At 36.6% G+C, this 19,280-nt stretch overlaps 1 protein-coding gene across 2 annotated transcripts in view; it reads right to left on the reverse strand.

Annotated features, from left to right (window-relative positions):
* Positions 1–15,967, reverse strand: part of LOC139964236 (choline transporter-like protein 2) — a 49,753-nt gene extending 33,786 nt beyond the window's left edge. Inside the window, exon 1 of one of the 2 annotated variants that reach the window (XM_071965680.1) lies at positions 15,718–15,967. In XM_071965680.1, coding sequence (XP_071821781.1) covers positions 15,718–15,757 — 40 coding nt within the window. In that variant the 5' untranslated portion in view covers positions 15,758–15,967. Of the gene's footprint in view, positions 1–6,934; positions 7,080–15,717 lie in introns of those variants that run through there. The other variant, XM_071965681.1, reaches the window with a different exon arrangement.
* Positions 15,968–19,280: the final 3,313 nt, after the last annotated feature.

The raw sequence follows: 19,280 nt of genomic DNA on the forward strand, positions 1-19,280 counted from the left end.
AAAATTCCCTTTTAAGTTTCTACAATGCACGTTTTTTTTTAATGGCTCTAAGAGGGTCATTTTTTTATTCTTTCCCTTTTGTTTCTTTTGTTAATACAATTAAATTGGCTCTTTTGACAAGTTACAGGCATGTTGTTGGTTTTGTGCCACAGTGATCAGTCACACAGTAGCACAGTGTACAATTAAGGCCTGACTGAACAAAGTTCTTAGATACAAAAAGGAGTGATCCAGTGTTTATTGATGAAATCCTAGAAAATTTAATACGTCTATTGTATAAGAATTGAAAACGGTATGATTGAGCTTGGTTTTATTTGTATAAAACTATAGGATATAGCAGAGAGGATTAATACATTAGCCCACATGACTATTAGCTTACTGTTATGATTACAGTAAACATATACCTCATTACAGTAAACATACCTCATTACAGTACTTCAACATATACCTCATACAGTTAACATATACCATAACAGTAACCATACCTCATTACAGTAAAAATATACCTCATTACAGTAAAAAATTACCTCATTACAGTAAACATATACCTTGTACAGTAAACATATACCTCATACAGTAAACATATACAGCAAACATATACCTCATTACAGTAAACATATATACCTCATACAGTTAACATATCTCATTAAAGTAAACATATACCTCATTACAGTAAACATACCTCATTAACGTAAACATATACCTCATTACAGTGAACATATACCTCATTACAGTAAACATATACGTCATACAGTAAACATATACCTCATTACAGTTAACATATACCTCATTAGAGTGAACATATATACCTCATACAGTAAACCTATACCTCATTAGAGTAATTTGTGTAAGTGCACATGTTACAAACTACTTGTCCTAACCAAGTACTGATAGTCACAGGAACATGCAAACCTTCAATTAGTTATATTGTGCTTGTTGAGAATCAATACAGTACGTGCTAAGCATACCTCTTCTGCCTTTCCACCCACCCCCCCCCTCATGCCCCTCTTCTCCCTCTCTCCACCGTAAAAAGAGAAGGAAGATGATACCCAGAAATGAGGAGTAATTAATTGAAACTAGGTGACAATTAACCAAGTTCAATTAAAGGCTTTAATTTGTTTATCCTTCTGCATGCATGGCACTGCTATTTGAACGGAATTTTGATATCGGGCCGATTAATACCTTGAAATCTTTTGAAATTATGTTCTCAAGTGTTCGTTGTGCAGACTAGTGTTGTTCACATACATGTAACTCCCTAGCAAAGTGTGCGATACTCTGGCGATACTATTAAGTTACGTAAACAGGTCAACTTTCACCGTACTTCCCAGCCAGCTGAAGCCAGTATGGTCATATTACACCTAAACTTTGAAGACTTCCTATGAGCAGTACACAAATGCAATCTTAGATGATATTAAGAAACAAATGTTATAGGCTGACTAAGAGTGTGATTTAGAGAAAACATATGTGTGACACAAGTACTTCAAGCAAATCTATGGTAGCACAAGACTTTAACGACAGTATTAGCAGTGCAGCATGCAGCGTTTCTCGTTTACTCAGCAGGTTTTAGTAAAAATTTTAGAAAATTACTGATCAATCTCAAAAAAGGCGTACAATAAATTTAAAAAAATCTAATTTATTAGACAAAATGGAGCCATATTATGAGACAAACCGGTGTGACAGGATTTTTTCCCCCCTGAAAATATTCCCCCCCGGGGGGAATATTTCCTAGGAAATTTTCCCCCGGGTGGAGATTTCCTAGGAAATATTCCCCCCGGGGGGGCATTATTCCTAGGAAATATTCCCCCCAACCTGGAAAAATTCCCCCCCACCTTCATGTAATTCTAGTTAATTATATTTTTGTACACCTATCAAGGATATCTCATCATGGAACTATAATAAGGAGATTTTAACATTTTTTGGGCATGAACTTGGAATATATCATTCCTGCAATAAGGATATTCAGAGGAAATGTCTTGGGTTAGGGTTAGGGTTAGGCCATGAATGCAGTGCCATGAATGGAATGGGACTAGCTCTGATGTTACTGATGTAGTCAAGTATAATCATTGTAAATTGAAACTATTACATTGTGTTGGTATGATGGTTCCACAGGAGGAATCAATGTTTATTGGGAAGGGGTTGACATATTGATTATTGTTTATGAGCTGTGGTGAAGCTCAATGGGATTATCTTAATTCATGGCTTAAGAAACTGATTGAACACCATTGAATTACTCTTTATGCCTCATTAGACAAAGTTACCTGGACTTCCTCGATATGAAATTGGATATTGGGAGTTGGCTACTGATTTTCTCAACTGGCTAAATTGCACCAATCCTTGCAACTAACTGTCCGCTGGCCACTAAAAAAATGTTGCGAATACGTGAAGGATATATTCCAAGCGTTTAATTGCCATGAACAAGCGATCGACCATCTCATCATACACTGAATTTGAGAAATCGCCTATTGGAATATAGGAATATTATGAAATTCATTGCAAGCTAAAGACTTGCAGGTGCTGCCAAGAAAATTGATCATGCTTATGGTGGGGGGGGTATATTTTCAGGGTGGGGGGGAATTTATCCTAGGAAAAATTCCCCCCGGGGGGGAAAATTTTCAGGGGGGGAAAATTTCCTGTTACACCGGGTTAACGCTGAAGTGGCGGTGCTAGACAATACCTCTTATGATCTGCAAATAGATATATATTGCTACTCTTTACAAGTTACCATGAATTTCCATGTGAGGGAGGAGTGTTCAAGTGTACAAGTGGGTTGTTTACTATAACTGCACAATAATTTTGATGCCAGTATATTTAGTTGTTCCACTTTGGGAATTCATTGTAATCCATATTAAAGCAGTTGTTTGTATTTCATGAGAAAAAAAATCATTCAATTCATGTGTACTTTCAACCATCCCCACCAATCAAATTACCCTCATAACAAACAAAAACATAATAAAGATGTCACCCACTGATGCTAGGCCCGGTCCACCTAGAGCTGCGTTTTCAATCAAAATTTCACTAAATATAAGCAGCACAGGGTCATATCCACCCTCCATCCTAGTCAGATCTATTGCAATGTCCAAAGAGCACAGGTATGCGACGTGTTTAAATATCATAAAATGGACCAAGAGCAATGTTAATGTGGTTTATTACCATGCTCGTTCTCATGTGTAAAACATGTACATATATTCTTATGCACAGACACATATGCTATGAAGGTGTTAATACAAATAAAAATCCTGTTGGGGGTAACCACTTCAAAAGGAGAACAGCTTTCTTTGGGATATTTAACAGAAATGCAGCTGTGAAAGCAAACACAACCTAATTGAACTTTATTGTATGTATTCATGTACTATTTGTATGTACTATTGTGTGGTGATAGGTCTACACAACTGCACAAAACAAACACAGACTTCAAGCTTTGGTTTAATGGAAATTCAACCGAAACTTTATACCCTTATGACAATATGGTACTGAATTCCAGAAACAGTGCAAATAATCAACCAAAACTTTATATCATTTAGACAATATATGGTACTGAATTCCAGAAACAATGCAAATAATCTACAGTACATTTACAACCATGTTAAGAATGTATATTATATCTCCAGAAGAGATATAACATGCAATCCTACTGATGTTACAGATCTTCATACATACTGTAAATGTACATAGTACACGACGGTACATATTCTTCAGTTTGTGTAACGTACAACGTTCATCAAATCGGCTCTAGTTTCGTTCATTATTAGCCTGGTAACAGTCAGTGGCGGAGCGTCCATACAGTCAGGGGGGCAGATGCCCTCCCCCCTGACGGACTCAAATGGACTGCTGGCGCCCTTTTCAGCTCTTTACCACTTTTTACTTATTCGCGATTATTGACTTTTTTATTGCGCTCTCATCTACCTATTGACATTTGTCACATTTTGTTGGTATAATTTGGGGATGACACCTATTTCTTCTTCGTTTATCTGCAAATTAGCAAGGCCCGGAAAGGGTCATTTCCGGCAATCTAGGGCGTATCTTTACTCAAAAAATTTCTGTACGCTACGCGCCGACCTGTGGTGGCGCTCCGCTTAGATAGTGTCGAAAGCACCCCTACAGACCATTTTAGCCCCTCCTGACCAATACCCCTAGCTCTGCCACTGGTAACAGTTGTCAAGTAGGCCTACACTTAGGCAATACTCTATGCCATGTAAATGAAGGCAAGATATGACACTAGGACAGTGTAGTATATGTTTTAATCATGAAACTACTGTAGCACTATTAATTAGCTGGGAAACTTCTCTATCTTCTTATGGCACCATCCCTCTTCCTGATATTTTTGCAATCTGTGGTTAATGAACCCAAATCTTATCCTGCTCATCTTCCCTCAAATTGATCTGTTTCAAAGGAGTGGTCCCTTTCTCAAAAATAATCCTCTTGTGTCAGTTAACCAGGAGATCAAAAGGCTCCATTGCTTGTCTAATCAAGATTCATTTCAGTTTAATGTCCAGAATCACTACTGCAGCTATATTAATTAGCTTGGAAATTTCTCTGCTTCTTACAATGGAACTATCCCTCTCCATCATCCTGATTTTGCAATCTGTGGTTAATGAACCCAAATCTTATCCTGCTCATCTTACATCAATTGATCTGTTTCACCCCAAGGAGTGGTCCCTTTCTCAAAAATAATCCTCTTGTATTGTTACCAGGAGATCAAAGGGTTCCATTGCTTGTCTAATCAAGATTCATTTCAGTTTAATGTCCAGAATCACTACTGCAGCAATATTAATTAGCTGGGAAACTTCTCTACTTGTTATGGCATCATCCCTCTTCCCTCATCCTGACATTTTTGCAATCTGTGGTTAATGAACCCAAATCTTATCCTGCTCATCTTCCCTCAATTGATCTGTTTCAAAGGTGTGGTCCCTTTCTCAAGCATAATCCTCTTGTATTGTTACCAGGAGATCAAAAGGTTCCATTGCTTGTCTAATTAAGATTCATTTCAGTATAGTGTCCAGAACCACTATTGTAGCACTATCAATTAGCTGGAAAACTTCTCTGTGGCCTTGTTCACATTTAAGAAAGCATGGGTCATTATTGATATTAAGTCCACGAGGAGGATTATCAATTAAGAACAAGACGCGTTCACATTTAAGTAATCTGAGTGAGTTTCTTAGAAAGTTTGCTTGCAAGATTAACATAATGCGCAGACGTCATATCAGCTTTTTACATTTCCTTGTGGTTTAATTGCCATTGCCACATGTGCCGTACTAATTTGGTACCTACTACTCCGTACATCAATGAGCCGTAACGTTCAATCATTGCACTTAAATAGTATACTGTATTCAAATTCCAAACCAATCCATGCCACTATATACCATTACACATTAACCATACAAACTCTTCAATGATCGAACAATCTTGCTAGTCACTGTTTTGCTGCTGATGTTGTATTTGAGGCTAATCCAACATTGAAGGCATTTAATGTTATGTCTAAAGACCTAGTAAGGTCAATGCATAAGCTAATGTTACTTCATTATATGCTAGGCCATATGTAATGGTTTTAGCCTTTCAGTAACTGCCGTAGCAACCGATTCCAAATTCATCTGTTTCGAAATAAACATAAAATTACCGATTTTGGCCTCTTCAAAAACCTGTGAGTTTGGCGTACAATGAATTGAAGTTTATTAGATTTAAGTGGACTGTTATTCAGTTTGTGTTAGTCTCACAACCTTAACGATGACTTTTCTGCAGTGTTGGTCGAATGGGTGCAAAGAAAAATGAATGGGTTCACGTATAGCGTCGTTAGGTAGTGTTTCGGTTAAGAACGGCAACGGTCTGATACTTGAACAAACAAACACAACGTACGTAGGTATGCCTCACTGATCTATACACTATGACAGATCTATGCCGTAGGCCTACTGCAGTTAAAAAATACCCGCCAAATTTACAACTTAACCGAAAATCTCGGGTCACCATAAGTCCACGACCGTTCACATTACATTTATTAAGAACGCAAGAGGGATTGAAGAAACCCTGGAATTAAAGTATGGGTGCGTTCTTAAAGGGTGGAAGACTGAAGACTCGCGCAAAAAGAAACGTCTAATGCCAGTAATCTGACCTAGTTTCGAATGAGGTGTAACAGAAGTGTTAGACACCACCATCAATCCCAGAAAAGACACACACAGCTTGCTACCTTCGATAATTAGACACTAGTGTACAGTCAGTACATACAGCTGCGGTCAATACCCACAGCACAGTGTATAAACGATACAGCGATGGACATCTCAGGTCCAGCTTAAGATAACAAGGTTTCACATTTCATTACTGTCTGCATTTTGTAGCGACAAGCAGAAAACTTCACTTGCAAGCAACAGAAAGTTAACTTTTTCAGAGTCCGGCATGCGGTTTGGGGCGAGTCTTCAATGCCTTTAAGTGTGAACATGGCCTATCTTATGCAACTATCCCTTTTCCCTCATCCTGCTTTCACACTCTGTGGTTAAATACCAATATTGCATTTATTTGGAATTTTTAGCATTCCATTGTCTGTTACATATTCATACATGTGTATAACTTGCCATTGGTGAAAGAGATTACTGTGATAGAATGTTTAATCAGCTACACGTAATTAATTGAGTAATTAACGTTTTCATAAAACTTGACAATTTTGTTCTCCCAAACAAGTATGCATGCAAACCACACATATTCTCATTCACATTTTAAACTCAACCAGGGAGGTGGTATCCATAACAACTCCCTGACTCAACCAATCAAATCATCTCTTTAACGTAAAGTACTGCACCTGCTACATTGCATGCAGTATAGTATAACGTAGAGAGTAGAGTCCTGATCCTGTATAGATCTAGGCCTAGTAGTATGTTAAGCTAGGCCAAGATTTAATTAACTAACAAACGTTATTCTACAAAACCATGTATTGGCTTTGGGCACTGTGTACCAGGGAAAAAGTTCCACAATGTCGTATGCTAACTCTACGTTGCAGCTGATCATCTCACATTGTGTATTATTAACATGACGAAGAAGACACAAACTGTATAATTCCTGCTCTCGTCTCGTCGAGCACAGAAAAGTAAATGTAGCCTAAGTAGTTTCATCGTGTGCAGTATTGTAGTTTGGACCTCACTAATAATCGTGAGTTCAAAAACAAGACGGCATGTTGCGACTTGACGGTGGCATGCAAAAAAAACAACCCTACCTAGAATCGAGAACGACTTTCAGGCTATATGCGGTCAAAGTGGGTTTCTATTTCCTTAGGCACGGACGTTTTCAATTTCAGTAGTTCCTTTTTATGGTAGGCCTGTCGAAATTTTTTGAGGATGTATGCCAAATGGGGAAACCTTTAAGTAGGAGCTGAAACAATAATTTCTAAGCTATTACTAGTCCTTCGTTTGCGATAATATAAACGGACGTCCATACCGGGTGACGATCATAACTGAAGTAGAATTTTCCAGACTAATTTAAACTGATATTACGGCTAATTCGAATTCTTATTTTGACAAATATACATCTATACAGGTTATCATTATCAAGTAATGACAGTGTATGAAATGCTTACTCCATATGTGCTGGACATATCATTATTATTATGGGACATTTGACCTTACATGACAAATGAGCCCGAATAGGATAATAACTATATGTGGGGACTTGGATCAGGTTTTCAAGATTGTGTATGGTTTTGACAATATATCCTCTACCGACTTTTTCATGTTTACTAACAGTATAAATTGTAACAGAGGTCATTGTCTTAAACTCCAAAAGTCACATAGTAGGATTATTATTCGGCATAATTTTTTTCTTATAGGGTTGTAAATGAGTGGAACGGTTTGCGTATTATTTTTCCCAGGACGAACGTGGGCATCGGCCAATCAAATCCCTGGATTCCAAACATGTGACGCTTTTTCAAAAAACATGTTCTGAATCTTTTTTCCTAGTTTTGACCCCAGATTATGAACGACAATCCTGCAATTTTTTAGAAACTGTATCCTTAACCCACTTCTAAACCCTAACTCTGATTTCAAACGAATTTGTAAATTCCTGAAAAACCTGAAACCCACGTTCGTCCTGGGAAAAAAAAAAACGCGAACGGTTTGCATGAGAAAGTTGTACTTGCAAGGAGTGTCAATGGTTTAAGAATGCTTTGGACAGGCACTTTAAACATTGTAATCGGGTCTGGGGGTTTGTGTCTTCAGTTTTTTTCTCTCTCTATAGGGTCTTTGATGGGGACTTAAGTGTCCCTCCTGATTCTTTTTTTTTCTACTAAACTTAACTATGTAATATGATGGATGATCTCATTTGTCACGCGCAATGACTGATTTCTCAACACACATATACCACAAGCTGGCAAATAATAGCATCCATTACCTTCATCATTCTTTAACTGTGCATGTCATATTTATCATAATGACTTTGAACCTCATGTTTACAATTATATGATGTCTTCACATTATGTTATTAGTTTCTACAATATTTGTGGAAACTGAGCTATATCCTTGACAACCGCACGTAAAAATTTTATATAGAAATCCCCCTTTTTATTATATGTCTAAGTTCATATGCACCGCGTCGTGCACATATACTTAAATCGATTGGTCTATATAGTTACACATATTCCACACACTGGCATATTTATTGAAACCTGGGTAAATAAAGGCAAATTTTGGTAAAGACTTTTATGCTATCTCTGTTCATTCAGCTCTGCATGCATCGGCATAAAGTTGGCACAACAAATTCAATACAAACGCATATCAGTGCGTGGTATACCGGTTTAAAAGAACATTTTTAACATGGATAATTTAAAAAAAGATATTAAAAAATAAAAATAAATATATAAAAATGGATATATATATATATATATATATATATATATATACATATATATATATACATATATATATACATATATATATATATATGTATATATATAGATATATATATATATATATCCATATATATATATGTATATATATAGATATATAAATATATATATATATATATATATATATATATATATATATACATATATATATATATATATATATGTATAGATATAGATATATAGATATATATATATATATCCATATATATATATATGTATATATATAGATATATAAATATATATATATAGATATATAAATATATATATAAATATATATATATATATATATATCCATTTGCGTCTGTTCAACGTATCTCATTCGAGATTCAACCTAAGGATTCACAAATGCTTTCAAGTAAATTATGTTGGCATCGTCTCCATGTGAGGCAAAAATATGTCACCAACTCCGGACTGGAATTGGGAAGCCTTTCGGTTCTTTCTTTCAGACCGATGCTTATCGCCCTAATGAAGTAAGCAGTCCATTATACGCTTTTTGATGACGTGTCTATTTGTAGTGCTCTTTTAGAATGGTCTGTGAAGCATTGGGTGGCAAATACTTCCTTGTGCAAAAAAATAATGAGTGTTTTTGATGACGCAGTCTGAGGAAGTAAAACCTTCAATGGTATATATGCAAGTCACGAGCTGAACACAAGTATTAAAAGCACCGAAACTTTTCAGAAAACATAAAAATAAATGTGTTCATCATTATGTCATCTGCCGTACAAGCAGTTATTTTCGTTATAGATATATTTCTAGTTTTGTTTTTACTTAAATAAGACTACAAGACTTATACGTTACCTCTAACAAAATAATGGACTAAGCTTCAGGTACATGGACTATTTTATAGGGGGTAAACAATTCCTGTATCAAACACAACATAATTGAACATTTAAGGAGTTGATGGTTCCACAATACTATCAACATTTATTAATTTAATAGTACCAAGTACAATTTTAATGTTCCTTTTGATAACTTTATTCTACCTATTGAATGTTTTTTTCTAACATTGACAAACAGTGCAGACCCTACGATTTTAGTAATAGCAACCTTTCTGAGAAATGACGGGCTGCCGCCGCTGACCAAAGGATTTATACCAACGAAGTCTTCGGCTTTGAGAACAGTGTGTCTGTATGTTGCTGTGTTGGACGAATCTTATACCGTAATATAGTAATTACCGACTTTACGATCCACAATATAGTCATTGTCGACTTTGCAATCCGCGGTCCCCCTCTCAAGTTTGCAAGGTTGGTAAGAGTGACTCCATAGATTTCCCTTTTCGGGAAACCAAAGTCAGACCAAAGAAAGCCCCCTCCCACCCCCTTAAAAAAAGCGCCAAACGATATCCAGCTTATAGCATCAATTCGCTCTTTGTGCCACGTTACTATGCAGTGAACAATCACTTAAAAGCTAACAACAACTTGAGAACAAGTTTATCGTTTTTCGTTGAACTGATCAAAGTTTTCAAACTATACATATCAACATATCAGTTTGATAACGGTTTCCAACAATCATCTTTATTGACTTTGTTGTGTGACGGTCATATAGTGGTTATTATCAACAGCAATCGATAAAACCAAACAAAAACTTATTTGTATTGAAGGCACGTCAGCACAAACCATATATACTTTTTCATCCATAAAGTAACCTCGAAAAAAAGGGGGATTTGTTAACAGTTCCGTCGAGTTGTAGTGTATAATGGTTATATAGTTTAGCATGTAAAATCGCGACGTAAGTACAATTAATGCGCACCCCCGGTAGACTAGACATGATTTTCGAAGACACTTTATTAGGCCAAAACATTTCAAAGCAAAAAAAGTGGTCCATACCATTTTTTTCCTTAATAGTTTTCGAACATATTATGAGAGGAGATTCCGGTCGGATGAAATTTGCCTGTTTTTCTGACAATTAATTCTCACCATTGTCGCAAAAAGATGCCAAGTCTGGGTGGGGCGATGATCTATCCAGCTGGATGTCTTGAATAAATTCATGTTCGCCCGGCTAAAGTTATAGCTCTTTGTCGAAAAACTGGTCAGTACCCCAACTTTTCCCCAACCCCAGTCGTCGAACTTAAAGGCATTGAAGACTCGCCCCAAACAGCGTGCGGTCACCTTTAAAAAGTTAACTTTCCGTTGCTTGCAAGTGTAGTTTTTCTCTTGTCGCTACAAAATGCAGACAGTACGGTAATGATACGTGATACCTTGTTATCTTTAGCTGGACCTGATATATCCATCGCTGTATCGTTTGTACACTCTACGGTACTGTGGGTATTGACCGCAGCTGTTTGTACTGACTGTAGTACCATAGTGTCTAATTACCGACGGTAGCAAGCTGCGTGTGCATATTCTGGGATCGATGGTGGTGTCTAACACTTCTGGTACACCTTATTCGAAACTAGGTCAGATTACCGGCACTAGACTTTTTTTTTGCGCGCGAGTCTTCACACCCTTTAAATGACGCCCCTGGTGATAATATGCATATATACGGTTAAGGATTTTGCCTCGGTACATGAACAGCAACATAATACCAACTCTTGCTGTCTATATTTACCCGTAGCATCCTATCTTTAGTATTTGCCTGCTTGAATATAGGCCTATATATTTGCGTTGGTTCAAAAAGATGGGCCTTTTCCTTGCCCCGTCTCCCCCCCCCCCTCCCCTCCTCATTTTTCATTGACTCCTTTTTCCATAGTCCTACCGGTTTCGCAATGAGCTTACTGTAATTATGTTGTCTATGTCAATTGACTTCATCCTTCAAAACAATGGGTTATATTTAGAATTTTGAATATAGCGGCCCAGTGGCGTCATGCATCTTCACTTGTATTTCAGTCTCTTTGGCATAAATTGATAAAATATCAAAACTTCCAAATCAGTCGACTGAGGTTTATTGCCCGGTACTTAAGAATGAGTACATGAAATGCGAAGCAAAGAAAACATCGTTATCATGATATCGTGTATGAACAGGGTATGTCAGTTTCCCTAAATGAGTTTAGGTGTATATTTTGAACAGGAAATATCAACGATATATGGAGGAAAATACAGGCGTACGGAGATTTATACATGCTGTCCGTTATACTAGTACTACCATCTTTGTTAACAAACAAAAAAGCCTCGTTTTTTTACAATAATTACTCATCCAATTCACCGCGATATATATAGTCTGCTTAACAAAACAATTTACTTTTGTCCCTTTATAGGGGGGACTATCCGGGTCTTTCAAGGAGAACAAACTTAGTCATTATAGCTTCCGCATAACAAAGTGGCATTCTATTGTGTGAGATCTGGTATACCTGCAGGGTGCATCCAAGCAGTGCATTTGTGTGGAAGAAGGCTGCGACAAGGCTCAATTTTTGGCACAGTTTGTATGCATGTATATGTGATCTTCCCGCAAGCAGGAACTCGCGAATGAAGCCATGAAAGAAGCCATGGAGGCTTTTAGACTCGCAAGCTGACCGAAGCTAATCTCTCGGCACACATCCATTTAACGTCCATGTCGGCAAGTTGTTATTGAACAACACCCTTGCCAGACGACACACCTTGCTGTCGGCGGGGAATCGACCCGGGGATCTCATGACTGGGAGACGCCGGCGTTAACCACTAGGCTATACACTCCGTCGTGTATATGTCGTGTATATGCATTAATATGTACAATTGTACATGTAACACCCCATAACTGCATGGGAAGTCTTCAAACCCCAATGTTCCTCATAAAGTTCATGGACAGACTTCTAGTATTTTAAGCTGTTTGGCATAAGGTATTTGTAGGGGGTGTGGTTTCGGTTTTGAATTGATCTCTTGATCCTGTTTGACAGCTTGAAGATCATACATACATAGGCCTATATACAACTATATATATAGCCTATAACTCAGTATATACTCAATTGATTTGTGATTTAGCTCGTTTCGTACTTTGAAGAACAAATGCTACCGTTCCTATATAATACGTTATAGTTCTGGGTCAATTTTCGATGATTTTAATTTTAACAAAAGCGTGACGTCAGAGTATATATATTTCCCTGGCGACATCATCAGCATTGTTGAGTTAACATTGCTATACCTAATCTGGAGTAATAAAGTCCTAAAATAGTGACGTCAGCGAAATGGGCGTGATCAATTTCAATCAAAGTTTTGGGGTTGATTAATCAATTAACAAATGATTGTCGTAAGATCCGGGTATAGGGAAAAAGAGAAATAACCATGTGATACTTTTCGTAACTATTCATGCGTTATCTCATACGTTTCTGCATGCTTATAACTTTATCATACATGATTATAACAAGAGCTGATGTATATATGAGTAAATATAAGTTGGCGTTAAGAGGTATACACATGTAACTATAAACGTAGAGCGGTAGGGTAAACCCTGGCTATTTCACTGACCCTCTTCACTGACCAATGAATGCGGAAGTTTACTCACACCCAAAGTGTTCAGACACTGACAAAGTTTAACCGAAGCAAGCAAGGATAGTACATGTTTCGTTGATAGGGATTCTGCGCCTGTATTGACCTATTCCATATGTTATGTGATATCGTTGCCGAGAATACAGTTAACATACTAGACTCATTTAAGTCATTTTCAATTCAAAATTTCATATTTAAACCATATCTGCTCTTCAGGTTGTCACTTTATGACCCAACACATCAGTCATTACGATGATATTATATTTATTTGAAAATTGATTATTAGGCCTATACACTGGGTTAAGCCATCAGTGAACTCCATAAATCAGATTGTATGTAAGGTAACACAAGTATACGTGACGCTTGTCGCTATATGATATGACATGATGAATGAAGTTATAGTGTTTGAAGCATTTTGAACATTTAGATCGTAAACATGGGAATACATGTCTCGATGTTTTTTTTTTAAAGGGGGGGGGGTGAGTGGGGGTTGGGAGGGTTCCTGTATTTTCTAATGATTTACGTGAGATGCGCCTGTCACTATAAATTTTATCATTTAAACATATTTTAACGGAACTTCCATTCATTGTAGACTCTAATTCATATACATTCATACAAATTTGAAAAATTCAGAGAACGAACAAGAACACAACCAAGCATATGATATCAATGTTATCGTGTATGTATTGATGAACCATTTGTTACTGAATAAAAAAGACTTGATGAAATTAAACTCCAAAATTCATGCAAGTGTTCATTTTCATTCTATATTTCTTTTTCGCACTTGTTCGCTTCCTTTCGCTTATCTTTCCATTTGGTTTTTTTGGTGTGAGAAAAACATTTTTTTTTGTAGTTGTAGTATATACTCATCGAAACCATCACCAGCGTTTATGTATGGCTATAGCATCCAAATAACGTTATTGATTGATCGATTGAAACTACCGCATGGTTTATATTCGTATTGGCGCTTCTCACTTGGAGATGCACAGTTGTCTAGAGTTCAACCTGGGGGGGGGGGGGGGGAACAAGCTTTGAGGGACCGGCATGTGACAGGCTAAAGGGCAGCATCTATATTTTCTGACAAAACATCACCCAGCTATATGTATACTTTGTTGATCTCTGCTGAACATTATGTATCTTTTTTCTTTCTATTTGTCCTTTTTTGTGTTTCGTCTGAACACAATTCTCCATTGATTAATATTCAGTTGACTATATATACTACCATATATAGTTGATATAATGGTAATGGTGTCCTTGTGATATCACCTGTATAGGCTCGGTTATAACACTGTTTTAATATAGCAGTATACGTAGTTTCCCGCATTAAATACGAACGTACTAATGCTCAGCTACCACATCGTCATAAAGCTATGAATTATTGATATACAGTAAGTATATACATTGAATTGAGTCATACATGTAATCATTATTTGCACGGAAACTGTACGGGCGACTATATACATATAACTGAAACGACTACGTGTATATAATGTGTTGGTATTATGTGGTATAAATAACATGTACAATAGCTTCCATAAAGATACACAAATATAATATTATATAATTTAATATTATATATGTATATATATATATATATATATATATAATATATGTATATATATATGTATATATATATATATATATATATGTATATATATATATATATATATATATATATATATATATATATATATATATATATATATATTATTGTTATTATTGTTATTATTATTATATTACAGGCTCAGGGCGTATATTGCAAGTAGCTGTGAATATGGCCGGTTTTAAATAATGGCGTTTGTAAACAGCTAACACAATTTGCAACATTAAAGATAGTTTTGTCAACTTGGCCTGAAGAACTGGCTACGTAAAATTTATATTTTTCATGAGTCATATATCACCGTTGCCGGCGGTACGGCCTGACGGTAACCTGCAACTGTTGTAAACATTGGTTCGGGCTACGTACTCCAGTCAGCGCAGTTAATGGTTCTAACGTCGTATGTTATGTTTCGATAGGCCTATACCATGATTTATTTATATCCAGTAATGTGAAATTATTATCGAGTGTAATATGATGATTAAGATACACATATTCAGATTTTGTGTAATTGCCAATTGGCATAACTGGATGATACGTTAGTACATTGAAAGGAGGCTATAGGGCGGTCTCAGTCGAGTCACCGTCAAAACTGAAGAAGAGGACACGTATATCTTTCTCTTATAGAGCAATAAATATTCAATTTTATACCCACTTTTCTTCCTCCCCCATCTTCCACCTCCAACTTCGTTATCCCACTTACGACAAAGGCATTTTCTTTAAAAAAAAATCGAAACACACCATCATTATATATGCAAGACGCTTCCTCCGTTCAGGTATATAAGCTATACCGTATGTCACGTTTACGTTAACCAAAATAAACAATTCTTATTAATAAAGTCACTTACCGTATTTTTTCTCATCCGTTGCATCATCTTTTACGCCCATTTTGTTTTTCGTTACGATTTCTCCGCAGGAAATAGTATCACAAACTCCCCCACACAAGTCCCAAACATTTATTTCCGTCAACAGAGTATAGACTGTAATTCAGTGTTATTAACTGTATTATTATACGGCTGTGCGTCCTCACCATGCAGCAACAATTAACAACTGTAGTATCACTGAACCGCGTTGTGGTGTGTAGCTCATTTTGCAATAATGAACACAAAGAAAGAAGGTTCACGCGAATCGAACGAAGTTAATTCATTGGTTAACATAGTAACGTTTCCAAAGAGCACTTTGGCTGAACTACAGGCATAGCTATTTTTGTATTATTTGTCATAAGGTTCTTTAACCAAAAATAAACAAATAAATCCTAGGGAAAAAATTGTTCTAAGTAACCATTTTGTGCGTCAGAGTTTAGGAAAAGGGAGAGAAAAGAAGCCTGGCAGAGTTAATCAACTCGAAATAGTATACAGGGCGTAGGAAGCTATCAGAGCAAAAGACAAATTATGGGGTAGAACACAACTGGGTATAACTGGGGTTTGACAGGATCATCATCCGTGAAATTTTGTAAAAGCTATATGGTGGCCAAGATGGAACATTGAAAAATTTCGGCTGTTATGTCCAATTTCAAAGTTTTCATAGATTTTTTTTTTTTTTCCACATCATACTTGCTAGAGTTATTATTAGGGACGAATTGTGATCAATTTAGCACTATCATGGAGGTGCATCCCAAGTTGTAAAAAGTGATGAACAGAAACATACTCCTGCCCCCTCCCTCCCTACCCCATTTTGAAACAGAAGGAGGCAGAGGGGGGATCCAACGGGGGTCGCCCATGAATGTATGGTGATAGAAGTAACCAGAGTATACACATTCTGTTTTAAGCGTCTCTTAAAAACACATTTATTCCAAAATTTACAGTGATTTGTCTTGCATATTTGTATACTTGTTTTAAGCGCTTTGAGGCCTTTGCATAAAGCGCTGTATAAATATTTGCTTATTATTATTATTGCTTATTATTATTCACAGTAATGCAGGGCCGTAGCTGGACTTCTGTTTTTAGGGGGCTCAATGTTTTTTAGGTGGGCAGGCATGACATTTTCTTCTATATAAAAAAGAGAGAAATCTGACCGTTTCGGGGGAGGGGGAAGGGGGATTGGGCTGACAGAAATGTGGGGGGCAATGCCCCTCTCTCTTCCCGTGGCGTTACGCTACTGTATGAATGTATCTTCGAACACACACTAGATCCCACTGTATGTATTTGTTATATAGATTCGGAAAGCTGAAACAATTTGAAAGTTTCATATTATTATCAACTATTTGTTGTCCATTTATAGGTCAGTGGAAGGGGCAGGTCGAGAGAGGTCAAAATTAAGGGGTCAAAATTCAGATGAGCTATATCACTTTACTGTTTTTGACAGTGAATATGTAGATTCTCGTGCGATTATATATTTAATAACAAAGGGAGCCCTATAGCTTTTCAAAAGTTTGTCAATTTCTCAGTTTTGTTTATACCGAACATCGCTGAGCGAGTCATTTACTGTATGATAGTTTTGTATTCTTTAACGTATACACAATTTGTTATTCCTTGTCGGTTTTACTTGCTTTCTTATTTGTTTCTTTTCCTTTCTTGCATGGGAGTATTCGAGTATTGTTTATTTTGACTGCTGCATCAATTTAACCAATTACATGTGAACATTGTTGTGAAAGACAAATGAAATGAAATGGGGCTTTATATTATTCGCTTTATATAATGTAGGCTACCACACTTCGTTTTTTGTGACAATTACAGCCCCCCTCCCCCCCTGATCCCAGCATATCATGAAAAGCATGGAGATGGTTCCTTCCATGATGAAAGTAGACTGTGCATCCAGAACGTGTTTATGGTATAAACACGTTTGAGTAGTAAACGAAATTTTACCCCTGATCGACCTCTTGCGAGGTCGATCAGGGGTAAAATTTCGTTTACTATTCAAACGTGTTTATACCCAAGGCACATTAAAGATGAAAAAAAGTACATCACTCAGAAAAAGACAAAAAAGAGACGAGGGCGCTGCGTGCTTTATGATTAAATTCCAAAATGTAACAGGGCGCGAAACGGACATTTTGATATGTATCATACCGTCAAAAACACTGCTGTAAGTACAACTTGTATTATAAAGCCACTTTCCCTCTTTGAGAAAGTTTCCTTTAAGCATCTCAGTCTGTAGTTATTGGACTTCTTAGTCTAAAACAAAACCGAGCATTAGGTCAGCCTCAGAAGCTTCACAGTACCCAGGCTCAATAGGAAAACAGGACTTTTTATTGCCTCAAATAACATACTTATCAATGGATTACAAACTGACATAAGACAAATGGTGTTGAACGTTAACGAAGGGTGCTCTGCTGTTTATATAATTTAAAGAACTGATAAAACAATGGATTGGCATTTAACATTTTCAGCCTTTACGTAGGAGCCAATGTTATCATTCAGCTTATAGAGTTAAAGGCTCTGAAGACTCGCCCCAAACCGCGTGCTGGCCCCCCAGCCCCCCCCCCGGTTCCTACGCCCTTGAGGCTATGGACGCTGATTGTACAGGGGTTCGAAAACGGTAAGGAAGGTCGTAATTTCACTGTAGGCGTCTGTGACATATATAAATATATTAAAGCGCACGCAATTAAAATACCGTATCGTAATTTGATGAGGGATGTTTTTTTTTGTACAATGAAATGTGATAGAAACAAAATCCATCTTTACGGTAATGAGGCGTATCAGACCAGACAAAAGGTTATTATTATCCCAGGCCTCTTGGTAAGTCATCATCTTGGCAGAATAAATCGCGACGCAACATGAAGACACGAATGAGGTCATGACACAACCAGCCCATTATAAGAAATGTATTTTACCACGCCTAACATTAATGTTTACAACCCAGTAACAATATAGTTAATAAAACAGCCACTGTAGTAACTACATACCTCATAAACGTTATAAATGTCTCAACCTATGTCATAAATGCCGAATCTCTGGCAGACACTTGCGGTTCGTTATTGTTGCACTGTGTGTACTTCATATTGAATTTTGAAGGCGATATAGCCTGAAGTAACTGTATTTAGGACGTATGGCAAGCCGTTTTAACATTTACCTCTCTATTCTACTTAAGTAGAATTAATTCCACGTAAGTAGAATACAATTAAGCTTAAGTGAAATGAATTGCACTTAAGTAGAATTACATTTTACTTAAGCTTAATTGTATTCCACTTAAGCGGAATTCATATTAGCTTAAGTTCAAACGGTTTTTGTCTATATCGTATTTTATTTAAGTAAAATTCAATTTAGCTTAAGTAAAAAAGAATGACACTTTTACTTAAGCTAAATTCAATTTTACTTAAGTAGAATTGTATTTTACTTAAGTAGAATACAATTAAGCTTCAGTGAAATTGAATTTAACTTAAGCTTAAAAGAAAGTGGTAATTTTACTTAAGTGGAATACAATTAAACTTAAGTAAATGCAATTCTACTTTTAATCCTTCATTCGGTTCTGGCAC

This window comes from Apostichopus japonicus, chromosome 22 (assembly GCF_037975245.1).
Source record: "Apostichopus japonicus isolate 1M-3 chromosome 22, ASM3797524v1, whole genome shotgun sequence".
NCBI lineage: Eukaryota > Metazoa > Echinodermata > Holothuroidea > Aspidochirotida > Stichopodidae > Apostichopus > Apostichopus japonicus.